An 18500-nucleotide genomic window follows, 5' to 3' on the forward strand; every position below is an offset into this window, starting at 1 on the left:
CGGGATGATCGCTGGTCGGCATGGACAAGGTGGGTCGAAGGGCCTGTTTTCACACTATATCGCCAAAGTCTATAGACTCAAATGAGTTGGAGCATTAACCTTTGGACATTTTGTACGCGAGGTTTGGGCCACCTTGTACCTGCCATTATTATTTATCAATTGATAGAGACTAATTGACATAATCAATCAATAATTCCATTGCAGTTGACTCTTGGAGTCATAGAAGCAGATGTGGTGAACTTTGATTTTATTCATCAATAATTCACATTGCCTATCTAGCTGGCGGAGTTGGCAGCTCGCTGGCACAGCTGGCAAAACTGCTGCCTAACTGCACCAGAGACCAGGGTTCAATCCTATTCTTGGGTGTTGCCTCTGTGTGGATCTTGCACCTTCTCCCCGTGACTGAGGGAGTTTTCTCCGGTTTCCTCCCACATCCCAAAGACGTGTGGGTTTGTAGGTTAATTGGCCCTCTGGTGCAGTGGGAGTGGATGTGAAATTGGAATAACATAGAACATAGCAAAAGGATTTGAGTATAGGAGCAGGGAGGTTCTACTGCAGTTGTACAGGGTCTTGGTGAGACCACACCTGGAGTATTGCGTACAGTTTTGGTCTCCTAATCTGAGGAAAGACATTCTTGCCATAGAGGAAGTACAGAGAAGGTTCACCAGACTGATTTCTGGGATGTCAGGACTTTCATATGAAGAAAGACTGGATAGACTCGGCTTGTACTCACTAGAATTTAGAAGATTGAGGGGGGATCTTATAGAAACTTACAAAATTCTTAAGGGGTTGGACAGGCTAGATGCAGGAAGATTATTCCCGATGTTGGGGAAGTCCAGAACAAGGGGTCACAGCTTAAGGATAAGAGGGAAGTCTGTTAGGACCGAGATGATGAAAATCATTTTTTACACAGAGAGTGGTGAATCTGTGGAATTCTCTGCCACAGAAGGTAGTTGAGGCCACAGTTCATTGGCTATATTTAAGAGGGAGTTAGATGTGGCCCTTGTGGCTAAAGGGATCAGGGGGTATGGAGAGAAGGCAGGAACAGGATACTGATATTGAATGGCGGTGCAGGCTCGAAGGGCCGAATGGCCTACTCCTGCACCTATTTTCTATGTTTCTATGTTTCTAACTAGCGTGAGTGGCTTTAGTTTTGTTTAGTTTGGAGATACAGTGCAGTAACAGGCCCTTCGGCCCACCGAGTCCTCGCTGACCAGCGATCCCCGCACATTAACACTAATCTACCGGCACCAGGGAGAATTTACTGTTATATACCATGTAAATTAACCTACAAACCTGTAACGTTTGGAGCGTGGGAGGAAACCGGGGATCGCGGTAAAAACACAGGCAGATCACAGGGAGAACATACAAACTCCGTACAGACAGCACCCGTAGCCGGGATCGAACCCGGGCCTCTGGCGTTGTCAGGCAGCAACTTTAACGCTGTGCCACCGTGCCACCCTATGATAAATACGCTCAAAGGGCCTGTTTCCACGCTGTACATTTCAATTAAATCTGAAGAAGGGTTTCGGCCCGAAACATCGCCTATTTCCTTCGCTCCATAGATGCTGCTGCACCCGCTGAGTTTCTTCAGCTTTTTTGTGTACTTTCAATTAGTCACGTGGGTTTTCACCGGGTGATCCAGTTTCCTCCCACACTCCAAAGACGTGCAGGTTTTGTAGGTTAATTTGCGTTGGTAAAATTGTAAATTGTCCCCAGTGTGTGTAGGATAGTGTTAAGGGCCTGTCCCACTTAGGCGATTTTTTGACGCGACTGCCAGCGCCTAGGACAATGGGATTCACCAAAGTCGGCGCTGGTGACAACCTACGACAGGTCAAATTGTCGCCACTGTCGCTGAAAAATTTTCAACATGTTGATCATTTTTCGGCAGTCGCCTGCAGTCGCCTGAAAAATCGTCTAAGCAGGACAGGCCCATTAGTGTGTGCGGGGATCGCTAGTCGGCGTGGACATGGTGGGCAAAGGGCCTGTTTCCGTGCTGTATCTCCAAAGTCTAAAGTCTACAGGGACTAAATGCCAGTGAATTGGGTTAATAAAGCTATGCTTCAATTCCATAGATACAGAACATATATGTGCGGGGACAGTACGAAGATCAGTACAAAGGGTGTGAGGTTCTGGAGTTCCGGTGAGTATCTCGTTGAGAATCCAACGAAATAAACATATCTCCCTATTGAAGCCGAGGTCTAGAAACATAGAAAACATAGAAATTAGGTGCAGGAGTAGGCCATTCGGCCCTTCGAGCCTGCACCGCCATTCAATATGATCATGGCTGATCATCCAACTCAGTATCCCGTACCTGCCTTCTCTCCATACCCCCTGATCCCCTTAGCCACAAGGGCCACATCTAACTCCCTCTTAAATATAGCCAATGAACTGGCCTCAACTACCCTCTGTGGCAGAGAGTTCCAGAGATTCACCACTCTCTGTGTGAAAAAAGTTTTTCTCATCTCGGTTTTAAAGGATTTCCCCTTTATCCTTAAGCTGTCCTGGACTTCCCTAACATCGGGAACAATCTTCCTGCATCTAGCCTGTCCAACGCCTTAAGAATTTTGTAAGTTTCTATAAGATCCCCTCTCAATCTTCTAAATTCTAGAGAGTATAAACCAAGTCTATCCAGTCTTTCTTCATAAGACAGTCCTGACATCCCAGGAATCAGTCTGGTGAACCGTCTCTGCACTCCCTCTATGGCAATAATGTCCTTCCTCAGATTTGGAGACCAAAACTGTACGCAATACTCCAGGTGTGGTCTCACCAAGACCCTGTACAACTGCAGTAGAACCTCTCTGCTCCTATACTCAAATCCTTTTGCAATCAAAGCTAACATACCATTCGCTTTCTTTATTGCCTGCTGCACCTGCATGCCTACCTTCAATGACTGGTGTACCATGACACCTAGGTCTCGCTGCATCTCCCCCTTTCCCAATCGGCCTAGAACCTCACCTTATCCCTTATCCCCTCTCACACCCTTACTGCCTCAACATTGAGCTGAAACTCGATATCAGAACCGTTGCTCTCATTGTTAGAGTTTCAGTGTCACGATAGTACCTGCCTCAACTACCTCCTCCTGCAGCTCGTTCCATACACCCACCACCCTATGTGTAAAAAACTCCCCCCCTCACCTTAAGCCTCTGTCCTCTGGTTCTTGATTCTACTACTCTGGATAAAAGACTCTGTGCATTTACATTTTCTGTTCCCCTCATGATATTCTTAGACCCCCTTCAGTCGTGGCTGACCATGGGTGTCTCCAGGGTGCTATTCCCTATGTGGAGGACGCCTGTGCGTGACTTAATGTGGGGATACTGGTGCACAGACAGCCACCCCACGGTCCTTGACAGATCTGGGTCAGGATCCAGTGGCATGGAGTCCAAGACGACCGGAGACCCTTTTCTGCCGCAGCCTTCATCCGCCTTCCCAGCCGTTGTGACGTTAGCTCCACTAAGGTCAGCCATCGTCCTCCGCCTGTTCCACCATTGAGGTCTTGGTTGGATTGCTCTTTGTCAGAGACCTCCCCCTCGACCTTACCGCCATGGGTGGCCCTACCAGGAGCTTAGGTCCTGACGGCATCGCTCTCAGGATCTCAGGCCCACACAAGCTTCTCCACCACAATCCACGGAGAAATATCCATGATATTATACACCTCTACAAGATCACCCCTCATCCTCCATCTATTCCAAATCAATTCAATCAATGGTCCCCTAATTTGAGGAAGGACATTCTTGCTATTGAGGGAGTGCAGCGTAGGTTTACAAGGTTTATTCCTGGGATGGCAGGACTGTCATATGCTGAGAGAATGGAGCGGCTGGGCTTGTACACTCTGGTTTAGCTGGATGAGAGGATCCTATTGAATCATATGATTATTAAGGGTTTGGACACGTTAGAGGCAGGAAACATGTTCCCGATGTTGGGGGAGTCCAGAATCAGGGGCCACAGTTTAAGAATAAGGGGTAAGCCATTTAGAACAGAGATGAGGAAACACCTTTTCTCACAGAGAGTGGTGAGTCTGTGGAATTCTCTGCTTCAGAGGGCGGTGGTGGCCAGTTCTAAATGGATTACTTTCAAGAGAGAGCTAGATAGGGCTCTTACAGATAGCGGAGTCGGGGGATATGGGGAGAAGGCAGGAACGGGGTACTGATTGAGGATGATCAGCCCTGATCACGTTGAATGGTGGCGCTGGCTCGAAGGGCCAAATGGCCTACTCCTGCACCTATTGTCTATTGTCTAATCAGGTGTTAGAGGTTATGGGGAGAAGGCAGTTGAATGGGGTTCAGAAACAGGCCATTGTTAGCTGTGCTCAAAGCGAAAACAAGTTACAGACAATGAAACTCGACAAGACGGCTTTGAAGCTAGTAAACTTGGGCGGGGGAGGGACAGTGTGAGAGGGGATGCAAGGGTTACTTGGAGTTAGAGAAATTAAAATGCTGGCTTGAAGGGCTGAATGGCCTACCCCTGCACCTATTTTCTATGTTTTTACGACCCCTCGTTAATGGCAGGAACGGCAGCGTCATCGCGTTGTTCGAGCTGCGTTTCACCGCCGCCGTGGCGAACGCCGCTGTACGGGACGAGATGGTGACGGCCATCGAACAGAACGAGGGGTCGCTTCTGGGCAACTTTCGAATCGACCCGAGCAGTCTCCAGATCTCAGGTGAGTGGAACGGACCTAGGAGTAAAAAGGGAAGTGGGTAGAGAGGAACGGAAGATGCTGGAGGTAGACACAAAAAACCCGGAGTAACTCGGCGGGGTCAGGCAGCATCTCCGGAGAGAAGGAAAGGGTGACGTTTCGGGTCAAGACCCTTCTTCAGACTGAGAGTCAGGGGAGAGGATAACGAGAGATAAGGATGGTGATTTTAGTTTAGTCTTGTTTGGATTAACAGTACGGAAACAGGCCCTTCGGCCCACCGGGTCCGCGCAGACCAGCGATCCCCGCACATTAACACTATCCTACACACGCTAGGGACAATTTTCACATTTACACCAAGCCAATTGACCAACAAACCCGAACGTCTTTAGAGTGTGGGAGGAAACCGAAGATCTCGGAGAAAACCCGCGCAGGTCACGGGGAGAACGTGCAAACTCCGTACAGGCAGCACCCGTAGTCGGGATCGAACCCGGGTCTCCGGCGCTGTAAGGCAGCGACTCTACCGCTGCGCCACCGTGGCTGCCCTGATGTCGAGCGATCTAGAACAAATGAATGAATGATATGCGAAAACATAACGACGATGAAGGAAACAGGACATTGTTAGCTGTGATCTAGGTGAAAATGGGTTACAGACAATGAGACTCGACAAGAAGACCTTGAACCCGGTACAATGGCTTGGGTGGGAGACGGGGTCAGTGTGAGAGGGAATGCAAGGGTTACTTGAAGTTAGAGTAATTTAAATAAACAAATAAATAAATAAGTGGTATCAGGACCTGGTAACGGGAGGTAAAACAACAAAAACAGACTTGGTTGGTAGTCCCCTTTCTGCGGAGTTTAATGTTATAATAAGAGCGATTGTTCCTTTTTTCTTTTTCTTTCTTTTCTAGGATCTATTTTCTCACTTTACTTCCTTCTCTAACTTCTTCTCTAAGGGGCTTTCTTTTCCCAACACTCTTGCACTTCACGACTCTCGCGCACTCTCCTTACTTTCCTTACTTCTACCTTTTTCTTAAAGCTCAAAAAAAAAATGAAGCGGTACAAAATATGTATTAAGATATATGTGTTGTGTAGTATTGTAATTTACCGTACTTCTAATAAAAATAAAAATAAAAAAAAAAAAAAAAAAAAAGAAGTTAGAGAAATCAATATTCATACCACTGGGTTGTAAGCTGCCCAAGCAAAATATAGGTTGGAGGATCAGCACCTCATATTTCAATGTTTTCAAGGCACAGATTAGACAATAGACAATAGGCAATAGGCAACAGGTGCAGGAGTAGGCCATTTGGCCCTTCGAGCCCAGCACCGCCATTCAATGTGATCATGGCTGATCATCCCCAATCATAGATTGACATATTCTTGATTAGTAATGGTGTAGGGGGTTATGTGGAGAAGGCAGGAGAATGGGGTGGAGAGGGAAAGTTAGATCAGCCATGATAGAATAGACTTGATGGGATGAATGGCCAAATTCTGCTCCTATCACTTGGATGTAAGGATGGAGGAAGTGATTTGTAGCTGAAGTTAGCGCGGCGTTGGGCAGTCACGGTGGCGCAGCGGTAGAGTTGCCGCCTTCCAGCGCTCGCAGGCGCCGGAGACGGGTGTTTGATCCCGACCACGGGTGCCTGGCTGGTGCCTTCTCCCCGTGACCTGCGTGGGTTTTCTGGTCAGTGCAGACTTGGTGGGTCGAAGGGCCTGTTTCCACGCTGTATCTCTAAACTAAACTAAACTGTAGCCCATGGGCAAGTGGTGGCCATGGAACTGTCTCCAACACTTGACAAAGTCCAGGGAAGAAGGGGAGAAACCAAAAGGGGTTGGGGCAGGGAGTCCAGGCAGGACTTGACTTCACCTGCGACTCAGCCTCTCTCTCTGTTTTCTCTCCTTTCTGCCAAAGAACAATGTCTCAACGGAACCAGGTTGTGCGGCGATATGAGGACCTGTGTGGATATGAACTTATTCTGCAATGGAGAAACTGATTGCCCTGATGCCCTGGATGAGAGCGAGCAGTATTGTGGTAAGAAGGGTCTCAACCCGAGACGTCACCCATTCCTCTCTCCAGAGATGCAATAGACAATAGACAATAGATGCAGCACCTTCGAGCCAGCGCCGCCACTCAATGTGATCATGGCTGATCATCCACAATCAGTACCCCGTTCCTGCCTTCTCCCCATATCTCCTGACTCTGCTATCTTTAAGAGCCCTATCTAGCTCTCTCTTGAAAGTATCCAGAGAACCTGCCTCCACCGCCTTCTGAGGCAGAGAATTCCACAGACTCACAACTCTCTGTGAGAAAATGTGTTTCCTCATCTCCATTCTAAATGGCTTACCCCTTATTCTTAAACTGTGTGTGCCCCCAGGTTCTGGACTTCCCCGACACCGGGACCATGTTTCCTGCCGCTAGCGTGTCCAAACCCTTAATAATCTTATATGTTTCAATAAGATCCCCTCTCATCCTTCTAAACTCCATAGTGTACAAATCCAGCCGCTCCATTCCCTCAGCATATGACAGTCCCGCCATCCCGGGAATTAACCTTGTAAACCTATGCTGCATCCCCTCAAGAGCAAGAATGTCCTTCCTCAAATTAGGGAACCAAAAAGAAGGGTTTCGGCCCGAAATGTTGACTATTTCCTTCACTCCATAAATGCTGCTGCACCCGCTGAGTTTCTCCAGCACTTTTGTCTACTGAACAAAATACTCCAGGTGTGGTCTCATTAGAGCCCTGTATAACTGCAGAAGGACCTCTTTGCTCCTATACTCAACTCCTCGTGTTATGAAGACAAGTCAGTTTCCTCGTGGACCACAATAGAAAGAGAGCAGCTGGAAAACCCCAAACTACCTCTGAACATAGAATGTATGAGTACAGAAGTTGGGATGTAATGTTAAAATTGTACAAGGCATTGGTGAGGCCAATTCTGGAGTATAGTGTACAATTTTGGTCGCCAAATTATAGGAAAGACGTCAACTAAATAGAGAGAGTACAGAGGAGATTTACTAAAATGTTGCCTGGGTTTCAGCACCTAAGTTACAGAAAAAGGTTGAACAAGTTAGGTCTTTATTCTTTGGAACGCAGAAGGTTAAGGAGGGACTTGATAGAGGTCTTTAAAATGATGAGTGGGATATACAGAGTTGACGTGGATAAGCTTTTCCCATTGAGAGTAGGGAAGATTCAAACAAGAGGACATGATTTGAGAATTAAGGGACAGAAGTTTAGGGGTAACATGAGGGGGAACTTCTTTACTCAGAGAAAGTTCTTCTGTGTGGAATGAGCTTCCAGTGGAAGTGGTGGAGGCAGGTTCGATTTTATCATTTAAATAAAATAAATTGGATAGGTATATGGACGGGAAAGGAATAGAGGGTTATGGTCTGAGTGCAGGTAGATGGGACTAGGGGAGAATAAGTGTTCGGCACGGACTAGAAGGGCCGAGATGGCCTGTTTCCGTGCTGTAATTGTTATATGGTTATACAGGTGCACAACCTTTTATCCGAAAGCCTTGGGACCAGACACTTGTCGGATTTCGGACATTTTCGGATTTCCGAATGGAAGATTTTTAGCGTAGATTAGGTAGGTAGCGCGGGCGGCTTGAAAAGTCTGGAGCAGCTGCCTCCTCCCCGGAGACCGGGAGAATCATTGCATAAATGTTAATCAGTTAGTTTGGAGGGATTTTATGTGGTGGTGGTGGAGTAGGGGTGAAGGGGGAAACTTTAATTCTTAGTCCCCTACCTGGTCGGCGACTCCCAACATCGCGGAGCTGGGGGCTCCCTCCGGCCGCGGGCGGCGCCGGTTAGAGCTCCGACCCCGGCAACTCTACCCCTGGCTGCGCGGCTCCAAATCCAGCGACGCTCCGCGAACGTTGGGAGTCGGCGGCCACAGCGCTCCGGAGCTTGCCGCACGGCGACCCGGTAAGGCATTGCCCGCTCCCCGCTGGTATCCCAGCGCTGCGACGCTGCCGACTCCCGACATTCGCGGAGCTGGGGCGTCCGGCCGCGGGCCGCGCTGGATTTGGAGCGCCTCGCAGCCAGGGGTAGAGTTGCCGGGGTCGGAGCTACAACCGGCGCCGCCCGCAGCCCCACCGGCCACAGCGCTGCGGAGCTTACTGCACGGCGACCCGGTAAGGCATTGACCGCTCCCCGCCTCTCCGACCAGGTAGGGGACTAAGAATTAAAGTTTACCCCTTCACCCCCCCTTCACATAAAAGCCCTCCAAACTAACTGACTAACATTTAAGCAATGATTTACAGATGTTTAAGCGTCTCCCGGTCTCCGGGGAGGAGGCAGCCGCTACAGTAGTACAGACCTGGGTTGACCGTGGGTCGTTTCGGGTCAAGTTTGGCGCCAAACGCGAGCTTTGGTGCGCAGACGACATCTGGAAAAAATGGCCGGTTTTCGGAGTTTTTCGGTTTCCGGAACACCGGATAAAAGGTTGTGCACCTGTATTGTTATATGGTTATATGGTTATAACCAGTGGCGGACTGGGTCTAAAAATATTGGTTGCCAGTAGACAAAGGGGGCTCACTTCATCAGGGGCCCAGTTGCCACCAGGCAAGCTGACACCCTGGCTAGTCCGCCACTGGTTATAACTACAGTACAACACAGGAACAGGCCTTTCAGCATTTCATTGTCCTTTCTGGGACACATGACAATCAAACTCTCTTGACTTGACCTGTAGGTTTGCAGGTTAATTGACTTCAAAATAAAATTGTACATTATCCCTAGTGTGCAGGGTAATGCTGTCCCCATTGCAAGTGGACGTACAGGTTGTTGCATATACATTGCAATAGTGGTAACCTAATTTAAGCTCCATATATTCCCACAGCTACACCCTGCGATGGGCAATTTCTGCTGACGGGCAACTTTGGTTCATTCCATTCGCTTAATTTCCCCAGGCCGTACGACCAGAGCACCTTCTGTAAATGGATCATAAGGTGAGTGTTGACTTTTTGTAGTTCAGTTTAGTTTGGAGATACAGCGCGGAAACAGGCCCTTCGGCCCGTCGAGTCCACGCCGACCAGCCTGTTCTCTGGATATACGTTCAAGAGAGAGCTAGATAGGGCTCTTAAAGATAGCAGAATCAGGGGATATGGGGAGAAGGCAGGAACGGGGTACTGATTGTGGATGATCAGCCATGATCACTTTGAATGGCGGTGCTGGCTCGAAGGGCCGAATGGTCTACTCCTGCACCTATTGTCTGAGGTCAATCGTTTAACAATATCCTGCACACACTAGGGACAATTAGACAATAGACAATAGTAGTAGGCCATTCGGCCCTTCGAGCCAGCACCGCCATTCAATGTGATATTTGGATATTTTTAAGGAATCGGGTTAGGAGGGAGAGATAGATCATCCATGATTGAATGGCGGAGTAGACTCGATGGGCCGAATTGCCTAATTCTTCTCCTATCAGTTATGGCCTTTTGCCCATGAATCCTTGGTTGATACCCAAGAACACTCAAATTGGATTGGATGTAGATGACTCACTGGTATGTGTGGGAAGGAACTGCAGATGCTGGATTATACCGCAGATAGACACAAAGTGCTGGAGTCACTCAGCGGGTCAGGCAGCATCTCAGGAGAAAATGGATGGGTGACGTTCCGGGATGGAACACCTTCTTCAGTCTGGCATCCTGTCCGGCACAGACATAACCATATAACCATATAACAATTACAGCACGGAAACAGGCCATCTCGACCCTTCTAGTCCGTGCCGAACACATTGTCGGTTGAAAGGCCTGTTCCTGTGTAGGGGAACTGCAGATGCTGGTTTAAACTGAAGATAGACACCAAAAGCTGGATTGTCTCAAGGGGACAAGCGGCTGTAGGTGTAGTTTTAGTTTTAGAGATACAGCGCGGAAACAGGCCCTTTCGGCCCACCGGGTCCGCGCCGACCAGCGATCCCCACACACCAACACTACCCTGTACACACTAGGGGCAAATTTTCCATCTACCAAGCCAATTAACCTACATACCTGTACGTCTTTGGAGTGTGGGAGGAAACCGAAGATCTCAGAGAAAACCCACTCGGGTCACGGGGAGAACGTACAAACTGCGTACGGACCGCACCCGTAGTCGGGATCGAACCCGGGTCTCCGGCGCTGCATTCGCTGTAAGGCAGAAACTCTGCCACTGTGCCACAGTGACGTTTAGTTTAATTTATTGTCACATGTACCGAGGTACAGTGAAAAACATTTGTTGCTTGCTAACCAGTCAGCGGAAAGACAATGCATGACTATGATTCTAGGAATGGGGATGGGGATTAAAGGACTTGCAAGCTATTGTTCAGATGGGAAACGTATACAGCTGATAAAATATTATTTACGTGAATGTGTGTGTGTGTTTCCACTTGTGCTTACTTGTAGAGTTGAACCAGGCCTTTACATAAAGGTGAATTTCGCTGACTTCCAAACAACTAAAGGGAACGATACCCTTAACTTCTACCAAGGCACCGGCTCCCAGAAAGAATTAGTTGGTGAGAAACGAACTACTTTTTTAAAGATTGTAAACTTATTTTTCTCCTATGCTGTTGTGGTGTTCAAGTTTCGAAAGTTGGAAAGAGTGCAGAGGAAATTAACGAGGATGACTATAGATGATAGCCAATAGACAATAGATGCAGGAGTAGGCCATTCGGCCCTTCGAGCCAGCACCGCCATTCACTGTGATCATGGCTGATCATCCACAATCAGTACGCCGTTCCTGCCTTCTCCCCATATCCCCTGACTCCGCTATCTTTAAGAGCCCTATCTAGCTCTCTCTTGAAAGTATCCAGGGAACCGGTCTCCACCGCCCTCTGAGGCAGAGAATTCCACAGACTCACAACTCTCTGTGTGAAGAAGTGTTTCCTCGTCTCCATTCTAAATGGCTTACCCCTTATTCTTAAACTGTTAACCCTGGTTCTGGACTCCCCCAACATTGGGAACATGTTTCCTGCCTCTAGCGTGTCCAAACCCTTAATAATCCTCTTATCCTTCTAAATTCCAGAGTGTACAAGCCCAGCCGCTCCATTCTCTCAGCATATGACAGTCCCGCCATCCCGGGAATTAACCTCATGAACCTACGCTGCACTCCCTCAATGGCAAGAATTTCCTTCCTCAAATTTGGAGACCACAACACCTATTTTCTATGTTTCTATTACAATCAAGCCATTCGCACTGTACAGAGAGAGGATAAAGGGAATAACATGAATAGCGTTTAGTGCGAGGTAAAGCCAGCAAAGCCCGATCAAAGATAGTCCGAGCTCCCGAATGAGATAGATATTAGCTCAGAACTGTTCTCTGGTTGTGGTAGGATGGTTCAGTTGCCTGATAACAGCCGGGAAGAAACTGTCCCTGAATCTGGAGGTCTGCGTTTTCACACTTCTGTTCCTCGTGCCTGATGGGAGAGGGGAGAAGAGGGAGTGGCCAGGGTGCGACTGATCCTTGATGATGCTGCTGGCCTTGCCGAGGCAGCGCGAGGTGTAGATGGAGTCAATGGAAGGGAGGTTGGTTTGCAGGGCCTGGGTGGACACTGAGGAGAGCTAATGATAAAGATCTCGAAGGATAGATGGGAAAAGTATTTGATGAATACACATAACTGTTCTATTAATGCAAGACATAATTTAATTCAATTCAAATTATTACATAGACTATATTATTCAAAAACGAGGTTGAATAAATTTTATCCAAACGTCTCTCCCAGATGCGATAAATGTTTGTTTCAAAACGCTAATATAACACACTCATTTGTAGGATGTACAAAGTTGAATAAATTTTGGAGTGATATATTTGATATATTTACAAAGATTTTCAAGTCAAGAATAGAACCCAAAACGGAATGGATTATATTTGGAATAATAGGAGAAGATACCAATTTAAATAAAGATCAAAATGTTTTTTTAAATTATGGGTTAATAGTTGGAAAGAAATTGATACTTAAATTTTGGAAAAATACAACCACACCAACTGTTAAAATGTGGATTAGGAATATGATGGACATAGCACGCCTTGAAGAAATGAGACTCCGACTAATAGATAAATATGACCAATTCTTAAGGAGTTGGTCTCCTTTCATCGACTTTTTGGAATCATGTGACGCACCGGTACCGTAAGGATTGCTGATTTCAGTTCATGACGCGGATAGATCTACATCTCCGAATACAGATTTGAAAAATTCTCTTTAAAGGGGCCTTCTCTTCTATTTCTACTTTCCACTTTCTCTCTTCCTTTTTTTTATTTTTTATATACACACTTCACGTTTTTCTACTCTCTACCATCTATTTTTCCACTTTTTCCCCTTTCTATTGTTTTCTTTTTCTTGTCCTGCTTACTTCCTTCTTATAACATAAAACTAGAGGTTGTACATAGAATGGATTACGGTATTACATAGTTGGCACCTAAAATTAGGTGCCACTGTACTGTTTTGTGCTGTATTAACTTCTAATAAAATAAACAAAAACAAAAAAAAAAAATGGAAGGGAGGTCACATTCGCTGCTGATGATCATTTGTCCACAGCCATTGTTCCTCTATTCCTTGCGACATAGCTTATATTGCTTTGTGTCAACACATCTTTCATCATTTAATTTTCCTTCCAAACTTTCAGAGTCTTCCTTCTAATCTTTAGACTTTGAACTTTATAGAGATATTTGGAGGGTTTTGATGCTGGTGTTATTGGGTCATTTCATGGTCAGATCAGGGGGGAGTTCCCCCCCGCAAGGGGTACCATGTAATCCCGTGCTACCTGCCCCATGGTCGGATATTCGGCGACTAAACCGTCTTGCCCACCTGGTTTGCCAGGCGAGGAGGGGGCTGTGGACTCCCAGCAGGACCAAAAACAAGTCCTGCCAAAGGGCGGATGAGCTCCTAGCGAGCCGCCGGCCATCCACACTTCAGTAGAAGTTGCGATCACTGTCGTACATAGCATCGTAAGGAATGATGATAAAGCACACACACACACCAAAATCCTAGACTTCCAGCGGCGGAGGTCCGCAGGAACTGGAGGACAGAGATGTGTGGTGCGTCCGTCACCGTATCCGTTGGAAACCAGCGCCACTGCGTCGCTAATGTTATTGCGTAACATCCTAACTCCAATATGGTTTATTCAGCTTCACTCTCAGGGTCCAATCCCGGATCCGTGTGGATTTTTTCCGACCAGGCCACGGCGGAGTTCCGTTCGGATAACTTTCCGTCTCCTGATCGTGGTTTCGACGCCAGCTTCACGGCGCTTACGCCCGGCCCAGTCAGCAGTAAGTATCACGATCGCTGGGCGTAGAGCGCGGCAACAGCACAGGGTCAGCAATGCCCATGCCGAACACGATGCCAAGCTGGGTGAAAGGGCAGAGGGCATGGAAGGGAGGTGGTGATGCCCCTGGATGAAAGCGAGCAGTATTGTGGTGCAGTCATCAACTCTTTCATGTCATTCAGCGTTTGTCGGCACTGGGCCTGTACCTGCTGGAGTCTTAAAAAATGAGTGGAGGACCTCATTGAAACTTACAGAATAGTGAAAGGCTTGGACAGAGTGGATGTGGAGAGGATGTTTCCACTAGTGGGAGAGTCTAGGACCAGAGGTCATAGCCTTAGAATTGAAGGACATTCCTTCAGGAAGGAGACGGGGAGGAATTCCTTTAGTCAGAGGGTGGTGAATCTGTGGAATTAATTGTCACAGAAGGCTGTGGGGGCCAAGTGAATGGGTGTTTTTTAAGGCAGAGAGAGATAGATCCTTGATTAGTACCTGTGTAGGGGTTATGGGGAGAAGAGATTAGAATGGGGTTGAGAAGGAGAGATAGATCAGCCATGATTGAATGGAGGAGTAGACTTGATGGGCCGAATGACCTAATTCTGCTCCTATCACTTATGACCTTATGATGCAATGTTTGTGGGGGGAGATGTTGAAAGAAAAAATTCAGACGGGTACATGGATAGGATAAGGGAGATATGGGCCAAATTCAAGCAGGTGGGACTAGTGTAGTTGGGGCATGTTTGCAACCCCCCAGATGAGGGGGGTTGCAAACGCATGGGTTTCCTCCAAGTGCTCCAGTTTCTTCCCCCATTCCCAAACGATGGGCGGATACATAGTTTAATTGGCCACTGTAAATTCCCCTTAGTGTGTAGGGAGTGGATGAGAAAGTGGGACACCGTAGAACTAGGTGGCGGCACGATGGTGCAGCGGAAGCGTTTCTGCCTCGCAGCGCCAGAGATCCCGTGTTCGATCCCGACCACGAGTGCTGTCTGTACGGAGTTTGCACGTTCTCTCCCCGTGGCCCGCGTGGGTTTTCTCCGGGATCACCGGTTTCCCCCCACACTCCAAAGACGTCCAGGTTTCTAGGCTAATTGGCTCGGTATAAATGTAAATTGTCCCCGGTGTGAGTGGGGCAGTGTTCGTGTGCGGGGATGGCTGGTGGGAGCTGACACGTTGGGTCTGTTTCCGTGCTGTATCTCTAAAGTAAACTTGAGGGATACGGGCCAGACGCAGGCAGGTGGGACTAGCGTAGATGGGACATGTTGGTCAATGTGGGCAAGCGATGGGCTGAACGGCCTGTTTCCATGCTGTATGACTCCACTAGGAAGGAACTGTGTGTTATGACTCTTTAGGATGCTGGTTTGCATTGAAGATAGACACAAAATGCAGGGGTAGCTCAGCGGGTCAAGCAGCATCTCAGGAGAGAAGGACTGGGTGACATTTCAGATTGAGACTCTCCTTCAGACCGAGTCAGGGGGGGTGGGGGAAGGAAACGAGAGATATAGACGGGGATGTAGAGAGATATAGAACAAATGAATGAAAGATATGCAGAAAAGTAACGATTCTAAAGGAATCTTGTCAGCTGTTCGCTAAGTGGGAACGAAAAGCTGTTGGGGGAGTCCAGAACCTGGGGCCACAGTTTAAGAATAAGGGGTAAGCCATTTAGAACAGAGATGAGGAAACATTTTTTTCTCACAGAGTTGTGAGTCTGTGGAATTCTCTGCCTCAGAGGGCGGTGGAGGCCGGTTCTCTGGATACTTTCAAGGGAGAGCTAGACAGGGCTCTTAAAGATAGCGGAGTCAGGGGATATGGGGAGAAGGCAGGAACGGAGTACTGATTGGGGATGATCAGCCATGGTCACATTGATTGGCGGTGCTGGCTCGAAGGGCCAAATGGCCTACTCCTCCTGCACCTACTGTCTATTGAGACTAGAGTGGGGGAGGGGTGGAGAGAGAGGGAATGCAGGGGTTACTTGACGTTAGAGAAACCCATATTCATACTAAATCCATGTTCAAAGAGCCACGGTGCATTTGAAACTCTGGTGTGATCTTTCTCCGCAGATGAGGAGAAAATAAATTGCAACTTCCAAGATGGATATTGCCACTGGAGACAAGATCCTATGAATGTGGCTGACTGGCAGAGGATGAATGGGCCGTCCTATCCTCCATTCACTGGACCAAACGATGACCACACATATGGAAATCGATCAGGTATGATGATCAAACTAATCCGGGCAATCACATTGTACATACCACATTGTTACAGCAGTCAGCCCATGGTCCTTGCTTCATGCTCCATCTATATATTACTAAAAATCTCATCTTGTTTGTTTCTCTGCGTGTATGTGTGCCTGTCTGCCTATGTGATCCCAGAGCTACACCAAACCTGTACATGATAGGGCTTACTCACAATTGTCCTGTGGTGTATCAAGTTTCATTCAGATTGATGTTATATTTTACAAGTTATTCACATTTTTAACTTTACAAAACCCCACTCTGAGAACAATTTCTTCCATCTGCAGTTACAGCTATGACATCACAATGGGATTGTAGCTCTTACTGCCACAATGTTGCAATCCCAGGACACTGAGTCCTGGCAGCCCTAGCAAGTGCAATTGCATTTTTTTTTAAGTTTAAAATGAGGGAGTGTGAATAAGGGGAAATGAGCCGCCCCTGCATAATTGGGGGCTATGGGTGAGTGGTGGAATATTGCGTTGGGGGACCAGGCATCGCATGTGACAGGGTCTAGTATCACCCACTGGGTCTAGTATCTTTCGATTCCTTGTGTCTGAAGGAACTGCAGATGCTGGTTTAAACCGTAGATAGACATAAAATGGGGATATAGGCAGCACGGTGGTGCAGTGGTAGAGTTGCAACACTAGAGACCCGGGTTCCATCTCGACTGAGAGTGCTGTCTGTACGGAGTTTGTATGTTCTCCCCATGACCACGTGGGCTTTCACGTGGTACTCCAGTTTCCTCCCACACTCCAAAGACGTGCAGGTTTCATAGGTTAATTGGTTAGGGTTTGCATACTTGGTAAAAGTGTGAATTGTCCCTAGTGTGTGTAGCCTTGTGATAATGTGCGGGGATCGCTGGTCGGTGCGGACTCGGTGGGCCGAAGGGCCTGTTTCCGCGTTGTGTCTCCAAACTAAACTGCAGTCTGAAGAAGGGTCTCACCCTTCCATAGCCAGAAGAGGGCGCCTGTCCTACTTGGCGATTTTTTTTGGCGACTGCCGGCGTCATATCGGTGTCGCCAAAAGATTTTGAACATTTCAAAATCCAGCGGCGACAAGAAAATGACGCGACACTTGAAAAAACATCGCACGTCGTACATCATCACGTCACCGCCGCGGCAAGCCGCAAATTTTTCGGTGACCTGACACGTCAGTCAATGATGCCGGCAGTCGCCGAAAAAATTGCCAAGTGGGACAGGCCCTTAAGACCCCTGGTTCTTCTCCACAGCCAACAATGGACCATTGTGGGCTCCACCTTTCCCTGGTCATCGGTGCCGGCTCTGATTTGTTCTGTACCTTCTCATACCTCCAGTTTCCCTCTCCCCTGACTCTCAGCCTGAAGAAGGGTCTCGACCCACAACGTCACCCATTCCATTTTCTGCAGAGATGCTGCCTGACCCGCTGAGTTGCTCCAGCGTTTTGTGTCTTTCCTTGATGACAACTCTTTGGTTTCAGGGTATTACATTGTGACGCCTATGAAGATGTCCAATATGATCATTAAGGTCCGTCTCGTCAGCCTTGAATTGTCCGCGGCATCCAAGCCTTCCTGTATCAGCTTCTGGTGGGTAAAGTGTCTCATACATACACCTTAATCGGGAGATGCAGAGAAGGTCTGAACTCTTTAATCTTCAGATGGTGACAGAGTGAAGATCTTGAGAAAGCAATGGGGAATTGAAGACCCATATGGATTGTATTTTTAAGAGCCCTATCTAGCTCTCGCTTGAAAGTATCCATAGAACAGGCCTCCACCACCCTCTGAGGCAGAGTATTCCACAGACTCACAACTCTCCATGTGAAAAAGTGTTTCCTCGTCTCTGTTCTGCATGGCTTACCCCTTATTCTTAAACTATGGCCCCTGGTTCTGGACTCCCCCAACATCAGGAACATGTTTCCTGCCTCTAGTGTGTTCAATCCCTTAATAATCTTATATGTTTCAATAAGATCCCCTATCATCCTTCTAAACTCCAGAGTGTACAGCTGCTCCATTCTCTCAGCATATCACAGTCCCGCCATCCCGGGAATTAACTTGGTGAACCTATGCTGCACTCCCTCAATGAATGTGTCTAGGTCGAGCCAACTCCTGTCCAAAGTTGACTGAGTCAATGATATTTCTTTGGATGGCGTGCAGATTGGAGGGTGGCTGTAATCACTTCCCTCTGGAAGGCGACTCCGGACGGTAACAGCCAGACATAAAACAGATTTTTTTTCCATGAGTAGTAGCTCGACTCAATAACCAAAAGTCTGTAGCCTCCTTTTGCTTTGGTATTTTATTTAATTCACATGTTTAATCAATAATGTTTTATTAATAATGTTTAATGTTTTATGTGTCATTCCTAACTGTCACTGTATGTCATGTTGTCACTTGCGGGCGGAGCACCAAGGCAAATTCCTTGTATGTGGCTACTAGGCCAA

The 18500-nt window shown here is 47.6% G+C and overlaps 1 protein-coding gene across 1 annotated transcript in view; it reads left to right on the forward strand.

Moving 5' to 3' along the window:
* Positions 1-3288: 3288 nt before the first annotated feature.
* Positions 3289-18500, forward strand: part of tmprss15 (transmembrane serine protease 15) — a 53289-nt gene continuing 38077 nt past the window's right edge. The window contains exons 1-7 of the mRNA XM_055644224.1: positions 3289-4660; positions 6543-6662; positions 9463-9571; positions 11003-11235; positions 13721-13861; positions 15915-16064; positions 17544-17649. Of these exons, the coding sequence (XP_055500199.1) occupies positions 4480-4660; positions 6543-6662; positions 9463-9571; positions 11003-11235; positions 13721-13861; positions 15915-16064; positions 17544-17649 (1040 nt within the window). The 5' untranslated portion in view covers positions 3289-4479. The remainder of the gene's footprint in view (positions 4661-6542; positions 6663-9462; positions 9572-11002; positions 11236-13720; positions 13862-15914; positions 16065-17543; positions 17650-18500) is intronic.

The sequence above is a fragment of the Leucoraja erinacea genome, chromosome 13 (genome assembly GCF_028641065.1).
Source record: "Leucoraja erinacea ecotype New England chromosome 13, Leri_hhj_1, whole genome shotgun sequence".
Taxonomy (NCBI): domain Eukaryota; kingdom Metazoa; phylum Chordata; class Chondrichthyes; order Rajiformes; family Rajidae; genus Leucoraja; species Leucoraja erinaceus.